This window comes from Nannobrachium achirus (genome assembly GCF_963921795.1).
Source record: "Nannobrachium achirus genome assembly, chromosome: 11".
Lineage (NCBI taxonomy): Eukaryota > Metazoa > Chordata > Actinopteri > Myctophiformes > Myctophidae > Nannobrachium > Nannobrachium achirus.
In genome coordinates, this window is record NC_137820.1 from 52149490 (window position 1) to 52172480 (window position 22991).

The window sequence follows — 22991 nt, forward strand, 5'->3', positions numbered from 1 at the left end:
GATCAATTGCTCCAGCCACTGAGGAGAAACGCTGTTTCAGACAGACAGACAGACACTCACTCAGACATTCGGAAAATTATGTTTGACTAGCCCTTACCCGTTCAAAGATATGAGCTCCAAAATGATGTGCAGTGTGTGGGTTATGGGATGTGCACTGTGCATACAGTATATGAGGGATGGAAAGTAACTGTAACTGGTGCTTGCATGATAATATGTAGGAGCATCAATGTAAGAAATACCCGTTTCGTTTAATGGCTAACCCCCCCCCCCCCCCCCCCCCCCCCCCCCCGCCCACCCGCCCACGCACACACCCGCCTGCCTGCACACACACACACACACACACACACACACACACACACACACACACACACACACACACACACACACACACACACACAGAGAGAGCTGGTTAAACATGTTGCCTCATGCTAGATGCAGAATAGATGAGCCTCAAGCTAGATGCAGAATAGATATAGATACACCATAAAAATGCTAATATACAGCATACGATTTGTGAAAGTGACAAACGGGCTTCACAGTTATGTCAGGTGTGTTCATATGCTTATGGTGATGCGATTTCAGATGAATTGCTCCAGCCACTGAGGAGAAACGCTGTGACAGACAGACACTCAGACACTCACTCAGACATTCGCAAAATTATAGTATAGATAGAGAATGGATGAATCCAGAATTGAGCAAGAATGTTTTTTTTTTTCAAATCTACTGTAGATAAAGATGGACCTCTCTTACTAGATAAAAAAAAACAGAACTAATTTCTTTGTCAGACTTTTTATTCATATTAAATGATTGACTCTGATTAGCAGACGAAGCTGCCAGAGACAATTTCCCAGCCCTGAGTAGATTAGACAGATTAGATTCTAATCTGTTAACTCAATGTTCATGTGAAGCATGATCAAGGCAGAGAACTGTCTCAGACAACTCGCTTTGCTCAGAACGAGTCAGGAAGCTGGGACTGTGGTGTGTCTGCCAAATGACAACGTAGCACAGATACTCTTCCACCTGTCACCGCCTCTTAATGTAGCAGAAGACGAATGGGTACTTGGGATACGCCTGTTTGCTCATGTATAAAAGTCCTGGCTGATTGGCCGATTGTAGTCTGGAAAGCGGGTAGAGCGAGTATAAATTAGCTTTCCAGAGTGGAGAATATAAAGACGGAGATATTGGCAACTCAACATGCCAAATTAAGGACTACAGTTATCAGACTTGAATAATGGAACTTAGCTCTGACAGTGGATTCTGGTATTCTAGTATTTATACAGTAACCATAGGTGTATACATTTGTGCTTTCATATGGAAAATCAAAAAGGGTGTTGATTCTGGTTCGGCCGTAGCCCTCGTTGCCCTTGGGGGCCCTCTCTTCTTTGCAGGTTACTTGGGACTTCTGTTTTTGTGCTGTGGCATCTGCCTGTGCTATAGTACATTGGGAACAAGAGATGCCAAGTTGCTGCCAATGCATGGAAAAGCGGTTCTGGTTACAGGTGAGAATACACACACACACACACACACACACACACACACACACACACACACACACACACACACACACACATACACACACACACACACACACACACACACACACACACACACACACACACACACACACACACACACACTCACACAATATGAAAATAATTGTGTAACAACAAGTACATATGTTTTTCTGCCAGCTGTTTGAAACAGTTTTTCTGGCATCCAACACTTGTATAGTACTATAGGTTTTCCTCTGATCTTTTCCAGTCATGCTGTACGATGGAACGTGAAGCATATACTTTGTGATTAAGAAATGTAAGCTATATTATCATAGTATTCATTGCTTCAATTTTATAGTGTTCCAAATCCTGTGAGATTATTTGTTTAATCACTTCCAATGTAACTTGAAGCATATACTCTGTGATTAAGAAATGTAAGCTATATGATCATAATTTCTTCAATTTTACAGTGTTCCAAATCCTGTCAGATTATTTGTTTAATCACTTCCAATGTAACTTCTTTATCCTGTATGAGTTCTATCTCCTGATTGAATGAAATGGCCCTGAAAATGAATCTTCTGTTTACTAAAGAGATGGGGAGACAGGGAGATAGATGCCTGTCACAAAACAAACACTTTAGCAATGATTACTATGGGAATATAGAGCTATTTAACACTTTATCAAAACAAAACAAAAAATCACTTACATCCCCTTTAAATATGAATTTCTTCCTCTGCGTTAGTTGTATTTTTAAACATGATCTGTGCCCTTTCCAACAGAACTATCGCAGCAATGTGACTTGCACCTATCCTCTTGTACACCAAGCTGATCCCTCATTACATTCCTAGAATTGATAACTCAGTACACGCTGGTCCCTCAACATATGCTGTCTGAGTGTTTATACAACCAGGCTCTTAAATGAAAGAGAAAATCATAGTTGCAATGTGGCAGGACATTTATAGGCCTACTACATTGCCTGTAGCAATATGAAAAGACCAGGTAAAGAAAAGACCAGGTAAAGGTCTAGTTCACTGTCACTGTATGTTACAGTCATGGACATTATGAACAATACCATCTAAAATCCTTAACCCCAGCCATGCTCAGTTTATTCAGCAACATGCATTGGAGTCAACAATTCTGCAGGGCAACATTTTAATACTGGAAATTCTAATTATGTGGAAACACTGTGTGTTAATTTGTTATAATTTGTGCCTTTATAATTTGTGCCTTCTCAACAATAGATATGTGTATATTTTGGAATTCGGTGGTTAAACAGATATTTAGAAAACATTGTTTTGTGATCAGGGGTGAGTCAGGAGGGGTAGCCTGGTAAACTCACCCAAGCTACTTAAACAAATACAAAGATACTTCATCAATTTAACTGTAACTTAATATTTAACAGAGGAAAGACTTCCAAGCTACCTAAACAAATACAAAGACACTTTATCAATTTAACTGTAACTTAATGTTTAACAGAGGAGAGACTTCCAAGCTACTTAAACAAATACAAAGATACTTCATCAATTTAACTGTAACTTCATGTTTAACAGAGGAAAGACTTCCAAGCTACTTAAACAAATACAAAGATACTTCATCAATTTAACTGTAACTTAATGTTTAACAGAGGAAAGACTTCCAAGCTACCTAAACAAATACAAAGATACTTAATCAATTTAACTGTAACTTAATGTTTAACAGAGGAGAGACTTCCAAGCTACTTAAACAAATACAAAGATACTTCATTAATGTAACTGTAACTTAATATTTAACAGAGGAAAGACTTCCGACTGAGCTACCAAAACAAATACAAAGATACTTCATTAATTTAACTTTAACTTAATATTTAATAGAGGAAAGACTTCCAGAGCATTGCAATTATAGCTGGTTTTCATTTTTGTTTGATTTGATTGTCATTCAGGGTTAGGGTTAGGCCAATATTGTACCAAGTACAGTCAATACAGTTTGTACAACTAGCAACTGCACTTATGATGACAGGATTCTTTATGCACGGACAGCTGCTTTTTCAGCAGTTAGGATTTATGAGTGTATATACATAAACACTTTAAGCCTGGCATCCCTATTTCTGGCATGTCATAGGCGAAAAGCTCACAACACCTCGCATTGCAGCATGTCGTGAGCTTGTATATTGTTTATTTTACATTTATTTTGGACATTCTGAAAGAAATTTGAAAATAGGGTGGAGATTTAAGTTGTTAAATCTCTTCTGTCCTAAAGGTTGTGATTCAGGTTTTGGACATGCCTTGGCAGCACTTTTGAGTAAGATGGGAGTGAACGTGTTTGCTGGTGTTCTGGATGAGAATGCTGCTGGGGCTCAGAATCTGAGGAAACAGGGATGCAAGGAGCTGCATGTTCTACAGCTCGATGTGACGGACCGCCTGCAGATAGAAAAAGCTCACCAGTACATCCGCACTACAGTTGGTGAGGCAGGTATGGTTAGGTTTTACAATGAAACTGACAATGAAAAGATCAAGATGAGCTTTTCAGTGTCATCAGAATATACCATTATAGCCTATAATGTCATTCTTGTGTGTATTGTGTTATAATAATAATAACAATAATACTGGTAATAATAGTTACCTAGGGGGAAATTCAGTATTTTCAGCCCAACCCAGCTGATTCGCTGCTCACAAGGAGCATGTGAGTCTTGCTCAGAGACACATATCGACATTGCTATACCCTGGAATCGAACCGGGGACAACCAGGGGCTCTGGTTCCTCAGGTAGTCTCCCTAACCATTCAGCTAATGAGACATTATCGTATTATGCAATTACTACTGCTACTTGGTCTCCAAATTACTTCAGGGACTACATGTTGTCCAGCCTACCAGGCCTATACCATGAGGAAGAATTGTGGTAGAATTACATATTGGTAATATAGTGTTATTGTTGTCTTTATCTGACCTTCACTTATGTTGTTCAACTTTTGCCATATGATATGATATATGATATATAGACGTTATAAGAGTCGAGATGTCTTGGCTTAGGCCTGATAGCTGTTGTTTTGGTACAGCTTGTTTTGGTACAGCATGTCCTTGTATCAACTTGGCAGAACCACCGTACCACGATCGGTGTGTCCAATGTACTTGTCCCCATGAATTTATGTCATTATTAAAGCACAACCAACACCACCTTTATACAACTGTCTCTGACTCCTCTTGCCTCATCATTTACTGATTGATTCAGAATTCCCACGACTACTAACGGTTGCACACTTTACGTTGTAGTTCTTTTCCAGGCCATATTCATGAGAAGCTAACTGTGAACAGTGTTAAAACATCCCCTGAGTGCATCCTGTCTGCATTGGCTGGCAGGTCTCTGGGGGTTAGTGAATAATGCAGGGTGCCTAGGCTGGGTGGCCGATGGGGAGATCCAGCCCATGAGTACCTACAGACGCTGCATAGACGTGAACTTCCTGGCTGCTGTGGAGATGTGTCAGGTTTTCCTCCCGTTGCTGAGAAAATCCAGGGGACGGATTGTGAACGTCTGCAGCATGGGAGGTAGTTCTGACCACACAGATCACTGACAGAGATAATCACACAGATTATAATCTTGCAAAGTAACTAATCAAAGCATCATTATGTTGGTGTTAAAGGAATATTTCACCCCAAACAATAAAGAAAGATATTCTATCTATTATGGAGACTTGAATTCATGGATATCGTCTAATTCTTAAGCCAATAATTTGATGACCAGCAGTGGTTCCCTATGGAGACTCAAAGAGCCTGCTTTGTTCCCTATGGAGACACAAATTGTCTCCACAAATTATTGGCTCAGGAATGCAACAAAAACTAAAACATATCCATGAATTCCAGTCTCCATAGGGTGAGTAATCAATAGAAAGAAAGTCACTTTAGGGTAAAATATCCCTTTGAAAGTAGATTTATTTTTTATTAAACCATTCATGAATAGGGAATATGTGACAGTTTTATGGATTCTGTGCAATTAAAATGAATTTTCAGTAGGCCTACATGCATTTATTAATTAAATTTTGTTCATAGGTGAGGTGCCTCTCCCTAGATATTCTGCTTATGGAGCATCAAAAGCAGCTCTGAACCACTTCTCAAAAGTGATTAGAATGGAGCTGGCTGGCTGGGGTGTTCAAGTAGCTGTGATTCAACCAACAGGCTTCAGAACAAGTATGTAATCGTTTTTAAGTATGATTACGGTTGTGCATCATGCAACACTGAAAATAGCTGATCCACAAGCTCACACGAGACGTGTTGTGCTAAGTGAGATTGTAGATCTGCATTTTCAGGGTGTGCAAAACAGGTGCACACAGCTAAATATAAATCAAGTTCACGATGACATCCAGGACAGTTTCCAAAGAAACATTATTCAGATTACATTTTGCATGGTTGCATTCTTATTGAATCTGGGAAAACTGAGCTTAGTTCAAAAATGCCTTTTGAGAAACCCTGAAGCCAATTCCAGACATTTGCCAAGACTTCTAACGTGTTCTGCAGTACAAACATGGGTGATGTAACAATGAATCTTCCCATTTGATTCCAGCTATGGTCAGCGATAAAGGAGACTGGAGTCAATTTCAAGAGGAGATCCTAAACGGCATATCATCTGATGCAAGGGAGGACTACGGGGAGGCTTACATATCCTCTCTCCAAGGTTGGTTCACCAAGAAGGCTGATCAATGCTCTGCAGACCTGAATCCCGTGCTTGATGACATCTGCCATGCCCTGCTGTCTGAGAGCCCTAACCTTCACTATACACCGGGACGGGCAGGCTGGCTCTTCCCGTTCCTTTACCGAGTTTTCCCCACTGTCGTCTCAGACATCTTCCTCACACACCTCTTTAACGTCTATGATTCTCAACCAGCAGGACTTAGGATGAAATGTTAAGAGTTGCCAGAGACAATAGTTGTTCAATTGAGCCAAATGTCCGCAAACATTTTGTGCTCATCACAAACACTCTATAGCAATAATTATGTATAGGGTTTTTAAACTGTTCCCATACAAAAACATTTAACCAAACAATATCACTTACACTACCTTTAAAATATGTTACCATCACCTGTTTGTGCATGTTTCTGCATGCAGTTAGTTATAACCAAGGCTTCCCATGAAGACTGATCACTTGGACTGATATTTTAATAGCCTATCTTGTTATTGTTAGAACTGTCTGTAGAGCATGTCACAACATTTCAGCTGCTTATACTTGTCAGATTGAGTGACACTATAAATCCTCTTGGATCTTTGTGGGAATGCTTGCTATAAAATACATTTCATGACAAATATCACAAGGCAAACATTTTAACAAGTTGGGGCATGCATTTACTGGGAATCCGTTCCATGGTACATCAAGTGTAAAAAATAAAAAAATAAATACAGAGTACATTGTATGTCATTGTTCAGTATGTCCCACATTGTAATGCTCATAAAATCGTTTTTCTTTTCTTTTTTTACGAGGATGTATAACATCCAGTCACTTAAGAATACAGTATAACTGTGACATTTATGGACACTATCCATTTAAGTTTATACGCACAGTAAAATCGTGTGTTAAATTAACTGACCCTTACAGGTCCATTTCTGCATTTAAATTAACACTCTTGATTTTTCTGTGCAAGCATTGCTGTAAAGAAAAAAAAATGTTTTTGTCAATCAATAAAAAAACAAATAGATATTTCTAAATTCTAACATCCTCTTTTACTTAATCCTGAGGTTTCAAAAAGGTTCTCTTTGTGTTTGTTTCTGCAATATTGTGGTTGACATCTTCCTCTTCCTCTTCAATGGCTGACCTCTCCCTCTTCTTGGCAAACTTCTTCTTCATGCTCTTTACAAGACTCTCATACCTGCAAGGAAAAGGAGAGCATTGCAATAAAGAATAGCCAATTAATACAACTAAATGGATAAAGGTTATTGTCATTTGTTTTAAACTGTATACTCTAGTATTTCTTTTTAGTATCTTTGTGTATTGTACTGTTGTTTGAGAGTTGAATGTTTTAAAATGGACCACTATGGAAACAGGCATCTGTCTTGTTTGTGTTTTTATACAATTTGGCATTTTTAAATGTGTTGCACTGTGTACTTTTCAATACATTCAATAGTATACTTATTTTCTATTATGTTGGTTACAACAGCTTAAATGTTAGAAGTCAGAAGCAAAGATTTCCCTATGCAAATGATGCATGCATGAACTGTTCCTTGTCTTTAACTGTACCTTTGTGCCATCTCTTCATCTGTGACATCCGTTTGCATTTTTCTTGCATCCTCTTTGCCCTCTTCAATCTCGTTGGGGCCATTCTTCAATTTCATCAGTTTCTATGGTGGATGCAACACAACAGTCACTATCCTGCTCTCTCAAGAACAGATGAAAACAGAGAGGGCGCTGTTTTTCCCTTTTCTTTGACAATGGGTTCCCAGATTGTCCTGTTATTGGTTCTCAACCTGCCATCTCAGACCTCCAGGGGTCCTTGAAGGGGTTCTTCGGTTAAATTATTGATAGCTAGCAGCCAAATGGACTCTTTTGTGTCTTATGATGGGTCAGCAACAAATGGAATAATTTGTTTCCCAGTAAAAAAATGATTTAGTCTTAGTCTTTTGAATAACACACCATTTAGTCTTAGTCCTGTTTTAGTCTTCTAATTTTCTTAGTCTAGTCTTAGTCGACTAAATATATATATTTTTAAAAAGGTATTTTGGGATTCGTCTTTAGGCTAAATATAACCACCTAACTCTGAACAAGTCATTGTCTTCTACTGTCTGTTGCTCTGTCAGTGCAAAATCAAAAAGATTAAGAAAAATACAGTGCAATTCTGAGTTCTCAAAAAATAATAAACAAAACACTATCGCGGCTGTAATGCCATTGCACCTTAATACAGCATTTACATCACTTATGTTAATGTTCAAGTAACTCTCAAAAGAAGTAAACTGCTAGGGCTAGGCTACAATGCCCTGTGTGTGCCACAGTGCCACTGCCAGGTAAAAAAAAAAATCACATCAGACACTATCTGCTACTCTGTGCAAAATCAACAAGATTGGAAAAGAACAGATAAGTGCCATTCTCAAATGTAAAGATTAAAGATGTATTTGGCTTTTCCATTGCACAGTCCCAGTGTTATTTTTACAGTGATTATTAGTCTTAGATTAGATTTAGTCTTAGTCATTTGAATAACACCATTTAGTCTTCGTCCTGTTTTAGTCTTCTGAAATTGTTTTAGTCTACTAAATATCAAAATCTTTTAGTCTTAGACAAAATTAACACTGGTATGAAATGGAGGGTCTGTGGCTTAAATCTAATATCAAAGTGGGAGTCTTTGAAACAGAGGCATCATTTAATAAAAAAACTAACGGGTGGCAAAAAAGTGACCACTTAAGCCCGATTTCAAAGACAGCTGATCTACAAGCTCAGTAGGGTTTTCATTCGCCTGTACAATGACCTGCACAAAATAGCAGCAAATAGCCGTAACACTAGATCTTTAATCTGATGAATCTAGGGTTGCAATACCTGGAAGCGCTCGTCTTCAATAACGCAATGTTTCGCTGCCTGCTACATTATGTGACATTTAGAACCAGGTGGTACCGTGGTACACAGAACTGCTGAGTGATTTCCCACGAGCACTTCCAAACTCCAATACAAAATAATCACCTGAACTGAATTTCTTGACAGAATGTAGCTCATAACATGTTTTTTTTCTGAAACAAACACTTTGTAGATAGAAAGAGGGTAATTCAATATTTCCATAGAGCCGCAATATTGATGAGTTTCACGTCGTTTAATACAATTAGATAGCAAAAAATAAATTAAAAAAATGCATTGATGCATTGAATCCCTATGGGAGGTATTGCAACCCTAGATTCAACAGATTAAAAAATCGAGTGTTGCAATTTGCAGCTATGCGCAAAATAGACAGTTAACAGTAAACAGTAAGTACTTGTTGCATTCCAAACTATACATCCCATAGTGGAAGTTTAAATTACAAACCTCCACTTCTGGATTAAAACCATTGAATGACATTCGTCCATACTTCAGGTCTTCACAAAGCACAAAACTCTTCTCCTCTATGATGAAGTTCCTGTGTTAAGAAAAGTGGCTGAATGAGACTTTCCATCCCAAAGATATCCAATTTTATGAGACATTTTGCCATTCCATTTCTCATTTCAAAATTAGTATGCTACTGTTCTTAATTGATATTATTATTATTGGAAAAAAACATGGGCAAAGAAAGTATGTTAAACCAACAAAAGACTATTTATTTGAATATAAAAATGTCCAAACACTGACACGTTTTTGCTTGTTAATTTACACAGACAGAATTATGGACCAGACCAGTTCTACATTATACGTACTCTTTGGCTTTGAGCTCTGGGAGATCTAGATACCAGTGTTCATCACTAATTATCTTTTTCTCCTCCTCTTCCAGCTGCTTCTTGGTGTCAGCATCCAGACCTCTCTGCATGAACTGCAGGGATAATGAACAACGTACAACATTAATGTTCACTACCAACACATTACCTTTAGCTTGCAGGCCCTATGCAAAGGCTGGCATGTCATTTAGATTGATTTAGCATGTTTTATGTGTAGACAGATGTAGGACTAGCATTAGCTAATGCTAACATTGTTGGCTAATGTTATTATCTTAGCATGCTGTTGCTACTTACTACAGGTCCCACAACAAGTAACACTGCTTACCTTCATGCGCATAAGGTTTTTGGAGAGATACGCGGGGTCACTTGCCATATTTGCCTGAGTATTAAAAATATAAAACTTATGTACAGAGACCTCAAATGTGTGTCGTATGGATGTTTAGCTACAGACTACAGTCAGACACACGAGTCACACGAGTCACACACGCACTTTAAACCTCACTCAGACTCAAGCAATCAAACCCAGAGCGGTGTTTGAAGGATGACGAGTCGACAAAGATCAACCAATCATCCAGCTGCCAGGCTTGAGTTGGATGATTGGTTGATCTTTGTAATTACTTACTGGGGGGGGAGAAAGTGTAAGCAGGCTGTTAAAAATAAACAGTGTACATACTAGAGGAGAGAGAGAGAGAGAGAGAGAGAGAGAGAGAGAGAGAGAGAGAGAGAGAGAGAGAGAGAGAGAGAGAGAACACCAATGAATTCTGGGCAGTATGATTTCTGTATCTGTCCATCATGTCTGCAGTGCCTGTTCCTTTTATGCCTTATGGATATCTCTGTCTGCATGTTATGTTATGGATGGACTCCTTTCGCCCAGGCTCCCTATAGTTGAACAGTTTGGTTAATTTGGGCCCATGAGCAAAACATCTCACCAATGTTGTCTCACTCTCAACTCAAGTAGGCCTATAAATCAGAGAGAGAGGGTGGAAACACTGATCTTTATGTCCATTGAGAGTGTGTGGCCTGCCGCAGAGAGTAGATGTATGATGTGATTGAGGACTTCTCTGCACAGAGGCCAAGAAGATGGCTAATTGGCTAAATTAAGGTAGGCACAATGGTTTTGTATGCTGCTACCTGTTGTCTGTGTTGTGTATGCACGTTGACGTTTCATTTGAAGGCTGGCTGCTTGAGTGGATGGTTGTGGTTGCGTTGTTCTCCTCCTCTCTGTTGTTCTGCATTGGAGTTAAACGCTTTCTCAGGTGTATTCACAATGGTTTAACAATGTCATTTGTAAGTTGTAACCATGAATAATATTCTGCTTTTGAGAAGATTCTTAGCTGTTTATCAGCAATGAAGTCATTGCATTCCTACAGATATATTACTGTACGTACAAGTGGCTCAGTGGGCGGGGGATGTGTGAGTGAATAACCCAGCTGTGTCCTTTTCAACTTTCCCCAGTCAAATCCAACACACACACACACACACACACACACACACACACACACACACACACACACACACACACACACACACACACACACACAATGCCATACCAACATCAGGTTTCAGGTCCAATGTCCCCAAATATGGCATATGGCAGGAATATGCACTGTGTAGGCCTACACACATTTCAGTCAGAATAACACACACATTGAATTTAAATCTTTTTAATGAATAATATATAATACTAGCCCTTACCCGTTCAAAGATATGAGCTCTGAAATGATGTGCAGTGTGTGGGTTATGGGATGAGCACTGTGCACACAGTATATGAGGGATGGAAAGTAACTTTAACTGGTGCTTGCATGATAATATGTGGAGCATCAATGTAAGAAATACCCGTTTCGTTTAATGGCTACAGAGATACTGTCCCCCCCCCCCCCCCCCCCCCCCCCGCCCGCCCGCCCACCCGCCTGCACACACACCCGCCTGCCTGCCTGCCTGCCTGCCTGCCTGCCTGCCTGTGCACACACACACACACACACACACACACACACACACACACACACACACACACACACACACACACACACACACATACACAGAGCTGGTTAAACATGTTGCCTCATGCTAGATGCAGAATAGATATGCCTCATGCTAGATGCAGAATAGATAGTAGATACACCATAAAAATGCTAATATACAGCATACGATTTGTGAAAGTGACAAACGGGCTTCACAGTTATGTCAGGTGTGTTCATATGCTAATGGTGATGCAATTTCAGATCAATCGCTCCAGCCACTGAGGAGAAACGCTGTTACAGACAGACAGATACACCATAAAAATCATAAAAATGCTAATATACAGTATACGATTTGTGAAAGTGACAAACGGGCTTCACAGTTATGTCAGGTGTGTTCATATGCTAATGGTGATGCGATTTCAGATCAATCGCTCCAGCCACTGAGGAGAAACGCTGTTACAGACAGACAGATACACCATAAAAATCATAAAAATGCTAATATACAGTATACGATTTGTGAAAGTGACAAACGGGCTTCACAGTTATGTCAGGTGTGTTCATATGCTAATGGTGATGCAATTTCAGATCAATCGCTCCAGCCACTGAGGAGAAACGCTGTTACAGACAGACTGATACACCATAAAAATCATAAAAATGCTAATATACAGTATACGATTTGTGAAAGTGACAAACGGGCTTCACAGTTATGTCAGGTGTGTTCATATGCTAATGGTGATGCGATTTCAGATCAATCGCTCCAGCCACTGAGGAGAAACGCTGTTACAGACACTCAGAGAGACAGACTTTTGGAAAATTATATGTTAGATATATATATTATATATATATATATTATATAATATGAAATCATAAATAACTAATAGGGATGTTGCAGCTATTGCCTGTTAGCACATATTATTTAGGTCATGATAGTGGTTGACCATCCTCCACCAGAAAGCAGAACAGTGTAACAAACAATTTCCTCATTATCAGTATCCATTTTGACAACCATCCATGCACACAAATGACTTTTTCTTTGGTTCCACTTTGAGCTACATAGCGTCACCTTATTAAACTAATGGCCTGGCTGAGTTAATCTTTTAGGAAATTTATATTTTTGTCAGATACGAGTGTGACTTAGGCCAAATTTGGCAATTCTTTGTGATTTAGGCCAAATTATTGACAGATTTTTGACCCAAATAGGCATTTTATTTTTGCTTAAGTTAAGTTTTAATCCTATTTAATGCTATTTTGAAAATAGCAGATCTACAAGCTCACAATGCGTTGCGGTGCAGCACATCGTGAGCTTGTAGATCGGCTATTTCTAAATGGCCCTCTTATGTTACATAACTGACAGACAGTGTTATTTTTACATATTGATAGTCATAATTATTTAGTAATGTTTTGGGTGGAATGTTTAAAAAATAACATATAGTTCGGTTTTGGATCAGTTTTAATATTTTTCCTGAAAACCTTAAAAAATGACTTAGGCCATTTGTTTAATAAGGTGACAGGGCTACTATATCTTTCTGCATGTGGTTACTGTTCATCCAGTCTGCCATAGAATGATCAAAAGTTAAACACACAAGGTCTGTCAAACACAAATTACTCAGCCAACATGGCAGGCTGCTAAGCTGAGAACAAAACCAGTATAGGCTACTAATTTCGTAATTTGGTGGAGAAAATCACGTTTTCAGCAACAGTGACATTTGTAGCATTTGTGGTGCTTAGGACTGTCACGATATGACATTTTACATGACGATTAATTGTCACTCAAATAATTGGCGATTAACGATTTAATTGTGTATTTGTCGTTGATAATTACATTTCTGTTTGGCTTTTAGGCTTTGAAGTTGCATAATGGTAGATATGACACATAAACTAAATATACAAATACATTACTGACATATTTGACAACTTACTACTTAAAAAATAACATTGATAGTGGAAATAGCTGATCTACAAGCTCACAACGCGTCGTGATGCGACGCGTTGTGAGCTTGTAGATCTGCTATTTCCACTATTTTTGACTTTTATAAAAATATGTGAAAATGTTTCAACATGGAAACGATTATGACGATTATGAAAAATAATCACGATTATGTCAAATAATTGCGATTAGACGATTATGTAATAATTGTGACAGCCCTAGTGGTGCTCCCTATGCATGGCAGTGAGATTGATTTTGGGTCTGTGTTGTGGGCCCTTTTAGCACCCACATTCTGGCAAAATCCTGCCTCTGATTGGCTGCTGGTTTGCTGTTTTGTTTTATTGTATTACTTTTGATGCAGCAAAAACATGACATGCTGTAATGGCCACGTAGCTACTAGAGGTGTCGCCAAAACACTCCAAATGGGTAAGTTGTTTCGAACATCACAAACTTTCTTAAGAAGTGAAAATGAGGGTATTTTCAAGTTCATAGTTCTTAGTTCATACCATATCAACATTACATCTGTGGTCCACGGTCCACCACACAATCCTTATGTGAACTCCTGTACCACTATCTGTTTGAGAGAGAGAAAAGACACCAGCCCCCTCTCTGCATCCCTAACTCCAGTCAATTCGTCTTGTATTTGAGCCACAGGACGTCCCAGCTGGTACCCCAAATCCACCAGGAGCTCTAACAGCGGTGCTCTGTAGCGTTTCAGCCCATAGCGTCTCACTGGGGGCAGTGCCCTTTGAGCCATAGAGAACGATTCCTCGGTTTCATCCAAGTCGCGGTGGCAAATGGCAAGAGCACACAGTGTGGGCACCAGCAGGACTGGGCTCTGCCTCTGTGCCAGCTTCTCCAGGAGTTCTAGAATGTTCTGCAGCAGGTCCCTTGCTAATTGAAACTGTCCAGACCGCAAAAGGTTGTGCGCACGCATCTGCTCTTGTTGGGTGAAAAATTCGGAGAAATGGCAGGAATATCGAATGCAGCGCACTGCATAGAGTTTTGCTAGGTAGTCCTGGAGAGCTAGGCGCCTCTCGTTGATATTCTCCTCGTCGAAATTCCCTGTCAGAAGTTTGCGTGGAAGTTCTACATCCTCAATTTCAGCGCTGAATTCTTCAAGCAGTTGGCGGTGGAAGCAGACAAAGTCACTGTAGCGGCGCTCTACAGACACGCGCCTGGACTCGTAAATGCCAGAGCGGAACACCACAATCTTGTATACCTGGAATGTATAATAAAAGGCAACTTAATCAATTATTTATTTGAATCCTGCCATTCCATTGTGAGCACATTTGAAAATCTCACATAACACTTCCCAATGAGTTCTCTGTCCAGGCATTGCTCTTTAGAAAATCTGTGCTAGTGCACGTAAAACAACACAGCAGAGAATTTACAGAGCCACTGAGAGCAAGCTTTCAGCACAAAACACACCGGAAAGTTTTGCAGATTCACACATGCCAGCACAAAGGAATAATAGGATAAAACAAATCTGTAAAGTTATCCTTTAACTTTACCTACATACACACTGTCCTGTTGGTTTATGGATACTGAAATATTTTCAAGTTTTGCTGCCTGTAGTGGTTCTGTATCAAGAGGTCTGTCTCACCACATATTTGGACAGGGTTTGTTCTATAATACGTGCAGATGGGATTTCAAACAGCAGTTTGGAAGACCTCAGTTGCTTCTTTACAATCTTCCAATTTTGCTGAAGCTCCTTGGTTGTTAAACAGGAAGAACTGGGTCCTACGGGCACACACGCACACGCACGCACGCACGCACGCACGCACGCACGCACGCACGCACGCACACACACACACACACACACACACACACACACACACACACACACACACACACAGTTGGAGTCCTTTTCCAGGTACTTTTTGTTTGTAACATAATCTGTTAAATAGGAAGTTGCTTTGATTGAAATACAGGACTGAAAGAATACCTGGGGCCAGTGTCTCATATGCTTTTCCATTGTGCTGGTCAGACTCTTGTGTCACTGTGTCTGGGCCTTTCTTGTCCCTCTGTCTACTAGCAGGTATTCGTACCAGTCGTGCTTCTGCCATCCCAGCTCTATTGGCAAATCAGCAACCGCAGAACTTAAAGGACCAGAGGAGGGTTATGGACACTTCAGAAAACCTGCCTGCGGTAGGCAGGTTTTGTCATTTCAAACATGTTTTCACAATGTTATGTATACTATTCATTAATGTATTTGTATAGGCCTTATCAATGTAAGAACAGTGGCTTCTGTTTCAGCATGCTAACTTTCTAGGAAGAGAAAGATTGTAGATTCTATTAGCTTGGAACTCCCCAAATAAATGTCTTAAGTGCCTTCCAGACAATACGAGGTGACCGTGTATCGTCTGGAACCCCATTCTACCAAGTATTTGGTTTGTGAATTTTCCCCAACTTTACCGAGTTGTTTAACCCAACCCAAGAATATCAAAAGCTTTCTTTTACTTTATTGGCTCCCTGCCCAAGGCTTGAAGTCGAAACATGCCACACGCCAGACGACAGAGTTTGTTTAAGGCTTATTGGCCATGCCATGGCAGTAAAGCCTAAGGCATTTTATTTGTTTCAAATGAGGGCCTTGAGGTTTTCTTGTAGTTTACATGTAGGCATGCCTATCCAAAGAGCACCTCAAACAAAACTGAAAAAGTTCTATAGTGGATGGTAATAATTTGCGTTGCATAACCAGTGTCGACACAAAATCACAAATTACAGTTAGACTATTAGTCTTACCTTCCTCCTGTATGCTGTTCTGTCAGGGAGTGAATGTTTGGCGTGACAGAGGAAAAGCATGGAATAGGCTGCTCCTATCCTGATCGTAAAACATTCACAATGACTTGTTTTTGAAAAGAGGAACCAGTTGAACGGGGAAGTTTATCTGTAGATAAAGTCGTGTCAGCAATGAATGCAAAAGTGAAGCAAGAATAAGAAAAAAGGAAGTGAAAAAGAGAGATGTGAGGCTAAGTTATTTTTATGTGACACACTGTCACTCACAACTGGATATAAGCCTATGCAACTTGCCCCGATGTAATAAAACCCAGCTAACCAGCTAGTCTGGGAACAGGAAGAATGTATTCTGCAGAAAAGCATGGTCTGGCCTTATATACTCTAGTCTATGGGTCTGGCAGGTTGATTCAGCCCATCTCTCCACTGACCTCACCCACACTGTAGTACCAGTGTTCTTCCACTAGGTGGAGACTAACTCAAAGTATTACTGCTGTTATCAACATGTTGTCTCTTGCCTGCCCAAAGCCTTAATCTTCTGTTGTTCATACTTGTCATACAATTTACAATTTAGGCATTTAGCACTTAATCCAGAGCGACTTACAATAAGCAAGGTAATACATAATACAATAAGCAAGGTAATACATCCTTGATCTCATATATGTTTGTCTAATTAAGTTTAGTCATGGTGACTGGCCCTCAAAGTAAGAATTACGATATGCTATTCTGCTGACTTAGGACACTTTCAATTTGTTATTTAACAAACTATGATGGTGCTAAGGTGCCTGCCTACCCTGTGCCAATTTTGTCAATGTCATGGCAGACCCCTGGACAGTGTTTGTGCCAGGTTTGGTGCATTTCTGAGCAACAGTGTTTGAGCCCCTGGAGCTGGGGGCCCTGACATGGCCCCTGGTGTGACTCAACCGTGTGACTATATTGTTATGGCGGACCCCTGAACAGTGTTTGTTCCAAGTTTGGTGCGGATCGGAGCAACGGTGTGCATCCCAAGTCTGGATGTTACATTTGTGACGTCAACCCACTGTCCACCGTCGTCCATTAGGCAATTTTAATATAGGATAGGATGTAGGCCAATTTTCTGTGGTATCATTTAGGCCTACAGCATAAGAAGAAACCCACATAGAACACAATGAAGTACAGTATGCAAGACATACAGTACATTGCATAGTAGACCATCATTATATTAGGGTTGGGCAATATACTAATATTATATCAATATGAGACTAGATACTGTTGGGATTTGATTTGAAATATCATAATATCATGATTATGATATATGTTTGAACTTTTCCTTTTTAAAATTTTGCATCACTGTAATGTGAAGTGATTTTCAGATTTTCTATTTGTCTTTACCCACATTATCCACCTAATTATTACAATTTACTGATGATTATTTATTGAAAATGTCATTGACATTGAGGAAAAAATTCCTTATATCAATATTGACAAGCCCTAAGCTCTAATAAACATACATTCAGCAATTGATCACAATCATTGTCAGGATGAGATCTATAGCTGACTAACTAATGCTTGCATTAATGGTTGCATGACTATCATCTTAGTTCAAATAGTTCAAATGGTCACTGATTATTCATTGAGAATCATGCAAGCAGATGATTCTTTGTCCTTTCACTTTACTCAAGCGTCTATTTATGAAACAATCCTCACTCTGTCAAATGCCTGTGTGGCTTTAATACAGCAAATAAGCACATAAACGGACGCTTGTGGGAAAAACAATGGCATTTCATTGAGGCTCCATTGTCTTAAGAGGGCAGGCTGCGGCCAAATGCATTTATTTATCAGTTTTGATACATTTCTGTCTGTCTGTACCAGTGAGAGAGCATAAGTCCTTGTTTGTTCTGGGGCCAGTGAGTACAGTGGGCCACAGAGCCAGCTGGGAGACAGAGTTGATTTCATTGTTGATTTTTAACTCACCGACTTCTTCACTATGGAAAGACAGATAGAGATCCACCATCCTCATAATGTAAAAAACCATCTTACCAAATGGTTGCGAGCATTTAAAAAAGACATTACTACCTAACACAACACCTGTGCTCATAAAGATTTATATTATGAAGTGTTGCTTTACATGCTGTAGTTATATTATTTATTTGTTATTTATTAAACAGCATTTTCAAATGAACCGCTTTAGTTTAAAATATGATTTGCTCATATGCTTTGAACGAATGGCACGTTGCATTTTCAGCTCCAGGCAGGAAAGGCTTATCAATGAATGTATTTCAAATATTTTCTAACTAATATGCATTGCTCAAAGGCAAAGAAAATATTGTTTGAAAAATGGGGAAGTCTCTCAAAGGCAAAGGCAAAGAAAATATTGTTGGAAAAATGGGGAAGTCACTCTAAAAAATGTCACATACAAATGTCAAAACCATTTTGAGATTGATCCTTGTATAACCTAGTGTTAATCCACGCCACACTGCTAATGGACTGGGCTGCATTCTGCAGTGATTTAGTGGTCGTATTCTCTCAGTAGGGGTCTAGTATTCTCAAATCAATATTCGATGAACAACATAGTTAAATTAAAGGTCAAGGTCGGAGCACATTTAGCTTGAAAATTACTTGCAACGACAATAGGCTACACCAGTGGTTCTCAAAGTGGGGTCCAGGGACCCCTGGGGGTCCTTGAGAGGGTTCCAAGGGGTCCCAAGCTAATTTGTTAACACAGCATCACAATCATTTTAACCACTTCATCCATTAATACGTTGGCTCTCTCTATGGGGCGTGCCGCTTCCCTGACAAAAAACATTTTCAGATGGGGGTCCACAGCCAAATACATTTCAATTCGGAGTCCTTGACATTAAAAAGTTTGAGAACCACTGGTCTCAACAAATGCAAAATGGCTAAAATAATATTCCAGTTATTTAATTAAGGCATTTTACATATACACATACCGTGTATACAACATTGTTCAGGTGCACATTCTGCATTTCTGCATCAACATTTTCAATTACAACTGACCCTTCATCCTGAAATGCAATTAAGATTTCATTACCTTAGAATGTTACCATTTTTATATGAGGAAATTAACTTTGACCTATGATTAGAAAGTAGAGCTCTGTGGTTCCAATGAGAAATACTCTCATAGGGGAATCATTTACCTGTCAACTTTACTATACTTTAGGGTGGCTGATGAAGTATCTGAGAGGAGTTTTTTCCCTATAAAGAAGAATTTACAATAAATGAAAATACAGATGTAAATACTACTACTACTATTACTACTAAGTACAACCACATCGGGTGAACTTTACAGAATGGGTCTGACTGTGACCTAAGCTGTTGATGACGTCCCTCTTTACCACATCTAAGAAGCTATGAGCCTGTTGTGTTTGACTGCAATTTCTCTCTGACTACATGAATCCAGTGGGATTCCTGGAACTGTTTGAATTCTGATTTCCTTTGTTGGTCACATAATTGTCGTAGGCTAACACCAGGTACGTGTCTTAGCTTGACACGTGCGAACACGTTTGAGCATTAATGACATTCTCTTGCTGTCTCTGTTTCTCTTATCTCTCGTTCTCTCTCTGCCCATACACACACGCACGCACACACGCACGCACGCACGCACGCGCACACACACACACACACACACACACACACACACACACACACACACACACACACACACACACAGACAATAGCTTATCAGTTATCCTCGATTGTCATATCAACCAGCTGCACAAGACATAATTTCAGAACAATGCGGTGCCAGTGCGTTCCAGGCAGGCACCGACCAGGGAGTGTAGGATTCAGGGTCATAGCTGGTGTGCATATTAGCCTCGCCACAGTCCAGCTGCTGTCAGAGTGTTGTAGAGACAGCTGGTCTAGAGATGTTGTAATATTCCTGAGATGAGTGATACACCCTCCCCACCTCCCACCCCTTACTTTTCTCCACTCCAGTGGTTTGTACTTAAAAGTCTACAAGCCCTCAACACCTTTGTGAGCTTGTAGATCAACTATTTCTGAATATACGTTTTGTAATAATAATCTAAATCTGCAAAGTTACATAACTAAAGCTGTTGAATAATTGTACTGAAGTAAAAATACACTGTTTGCCTCTGAGATGTGGAGTAGAAGTATAAAGTACTCAACGACAAACATACTCAAGTAAAGTAAAAACACCTCAGAATTGTATTAGTGCTGATACTACATAGTAAGTACTTAGTTACTTTTCCACTATTGATTGTAGTCCAATCACTTAATTAACCAAGCATAATAATTTAAGAACTTTTTGTGTTCATAATCAACACAGAATTCTGGCAACAGTAGTCAACATGGCTACTGAACCAACAAACATAACTAGTAAAATACCCTAAGGGCGAGAAGCGCACACATGGGCGTGTGCACATGGACGCATGCACTTATCCGCCTGGTTGATGGCAGACTGCTGGGCGAGCACTGGCGCTTTGTCATGGGATCAACTTTGTCCCAAAAAATGCACAGACCTCGTTGGTTGTTGCGACCGAAGGTCGTAGTATACCATGAGAAATGTCGCAGCTTTTCCGTCCTTCAGTCAGTCCTTCAGTCAGTACAGGAAGTGATGTCACGTGACATCACCTCATCAAAGATCAAACCCTGGATATCCATACTGTGTCTGTCAGTCAGTCAGTCAGTCAGTCAGTCAGTCAGTAAGTACACATTTTTACAGTCTATGGGTTGGTTCCCTTGTCACTGTGACATCACAGGTGATATCACCTATGTAAAAGTCCATATATGGGTATCCCTTTCATGACCATATATGAAGATCCCTGATGTCATTGATTGCGACCGTCAGGTCGCAGTTTAGTATCAAAACCTCCACCGGCCGTCCGTCGGTCGGTCGGTCACACGTCACACCTTTGCCCTGCTCATATCTCCGCATCAGTATGACATCACACTTTATACTGTAGGGCTCGTTTGTGTATTGTATGACATCACGCCACATCATCGGCTGAGGACTGTGTGATGTCATCATATCTCCATATATGGAGACATAAGTTGTTCATGCCCAAATATGGGCTGGTGAGGTCAGACTTAGTGTGATGCGTAGGGCTCGTTTGTGTATGGTATGACATCACGCCACATCATCGGCTGAGGACTGTGTGATGTCATCATATCTCCATATATGGAGACATAAGTTGTTCATGCCCAAATATGGGCTGGTGAGGTCAGACTTAGTGTGATGCGTAGGTTATCTCCATATATGGAGATTCAACTTCAATGAGTAACCATGGCAAACTGTCAACTGCCCGTATGTCTTGAGCGCAATTGAGAGCCTTCGTTACAGCCGCCCCAGATTTCCCGTGGAAATCTATACAATATCGAGAAGGCTCGAAAGGGTCTTTCAGTCGAACAGGGCAGGAAGACTGATTAACTACTCGACATGATGGACGCCAAAGGACTTCCCCATTTCTTCATGACTTGGAGTTCAGCTGACGTGCAGTGGAACCTGCTCCAACAGACACTACTGCAGTCTGATGGCATGCAACCAGAGCAAGCTGTGGATGACAGTGGCCGTAATCGTACTTGGGATTTGTTGATGTAAATGTTCACATAGAGTGTAATAATTGGTAAAAACAAACTTTTGGCCTATTTGTGGGTCGCTTATCTCCCGATTAGGGAGTCTTACTGGTATATATCACTGGCCAGATGGCAAAGGCATGGCCCATATCTGTGTGGCTGGTTCAGATAGGGATCTGCGTGTATGGGCATAAAATATATTGTATTGTATGTATATGGATATGGTTATATTATTATTAATAAAGGATAAAATAAAATAAAAAGTCCATATATGGTCATTCCCAGAAACAAAATCCCTTTTATGCCCATACATGGAGATCCCCAGGCATCAAACAAAGGCCCTAACTTGCCAAGGCCCTGCCTGGCTTTACTAATTAACATACATTTTATGCCCATATATGGAGATCCCTGTCCCATTGTCATCAATATTAAGGACATATCTGGGAATGCCCATATATGGGCATGTTTTGACATAACATTAGGGTCTCCATATATGGGTAACTGGTCCGATATACATCACTGGCCATCACTGACCTAGCCCTAACACGTGTCGCACTGGGGCGTCTTACTAGTTTAAGTTGGACAAAACGTGGCCAAAATGTGCCCATATTTTCCCAAATATGGAGATGTCTGACGTCATAGACCACATGAGACACAATATGTCCATATATGGGCATTCCCAGATATGGCTTAATATTGATGACATCAGAGATCTCCATATATGGGCATAAAAGGGACAAGGACGTATATTGATGACATCAGGGATCTCCAATTCTGTCTTGGCCATATATGGAGCGTGACATGAGGCATGGACGGACGGACAGACATGAGCTGCAGGTTTTCATAGTAAATGCGAGCTACAGTCGTAATAACACAGTGTGTACATTGACATCATACTGTCACATACTATAACATCCTCATTGTGTTGGATACACTGAAATAAAAATATGATATGATACTAATGTAATTTTACTAGCTTTCATTGATAACGATATGAA

At 40.0% G+C, this 22991-nt stretch overlaps 3 protein-coding genes across 3 annotated transcripts; 1 reads left to right on the forward strand and 2 right to left on the reverse strand.

Annotated features, from left to right (window-relative positions):
• Nucleotides 1-909: 909 nt before the first annotated feature.
• Nucleotides 910-6366, forward strand: hsd17b2 (hydroxysteroid (17-beta) dehydrogenase 2; the record flags this gene model as incomplete). Its single annotated transcript, XM_080737164.1, has 6 exons — nt 910-1073; nt 1438-1499; nt 3729-3941; nt 4825-5010; nt 5512-5649; nt 6023-6366. 6 exons carry the CDS (start codon nt 910-912, stop codon nt 6364-6366), a joined length of 1107 nt encoding a protein of 368 aa, XP_080593290.1.
• Nucleotides 6367-6824: 458 nt separating this feature from the next.
• Nucleotides 6825-10297, reverse strand: mphosph6 (M-phase phosphoprotein 6). Its single transcript, XM_080737273.1, has 5 exons — nt 10160-10297; nt 9817-9929; nt 9452-9542; nt 7688-7788; nt 6825-7319 (listed from the first exon to the last, which is right to left on the reverse strand). Exons 1-5 carry the CDS (start codon nt 10205-10207, stop codon nt 7178-7180), a joined length of 495 nt encoding a protein of 164 aa, XP_080593399.1. The 5' UTR covers nt 10208-10297; the 3' UTR covers nt 6825-7177.
• Nucleotides 10298-14272: 3975 nt separating this feature from the next.
• On the reverse strand, nt 14273-15791 carry snx20 (sorting nexin 20; the record flags this gene model as incomplete). The annotated part of the gene is made up of 3 exons (XM_080737165.1): nt 14273-14944; nt 15329-15465; nt 15671-15791. 3 exons carry the CDS (start codon nt 15789-15791, stop codon nt 14273-14275), a joined length of 930 nt encoding a protein of 309 aa, XP_080593291.1.
• Between the last annotated feature and the right edge of the window lie 7200 nt (nt 15792-22991).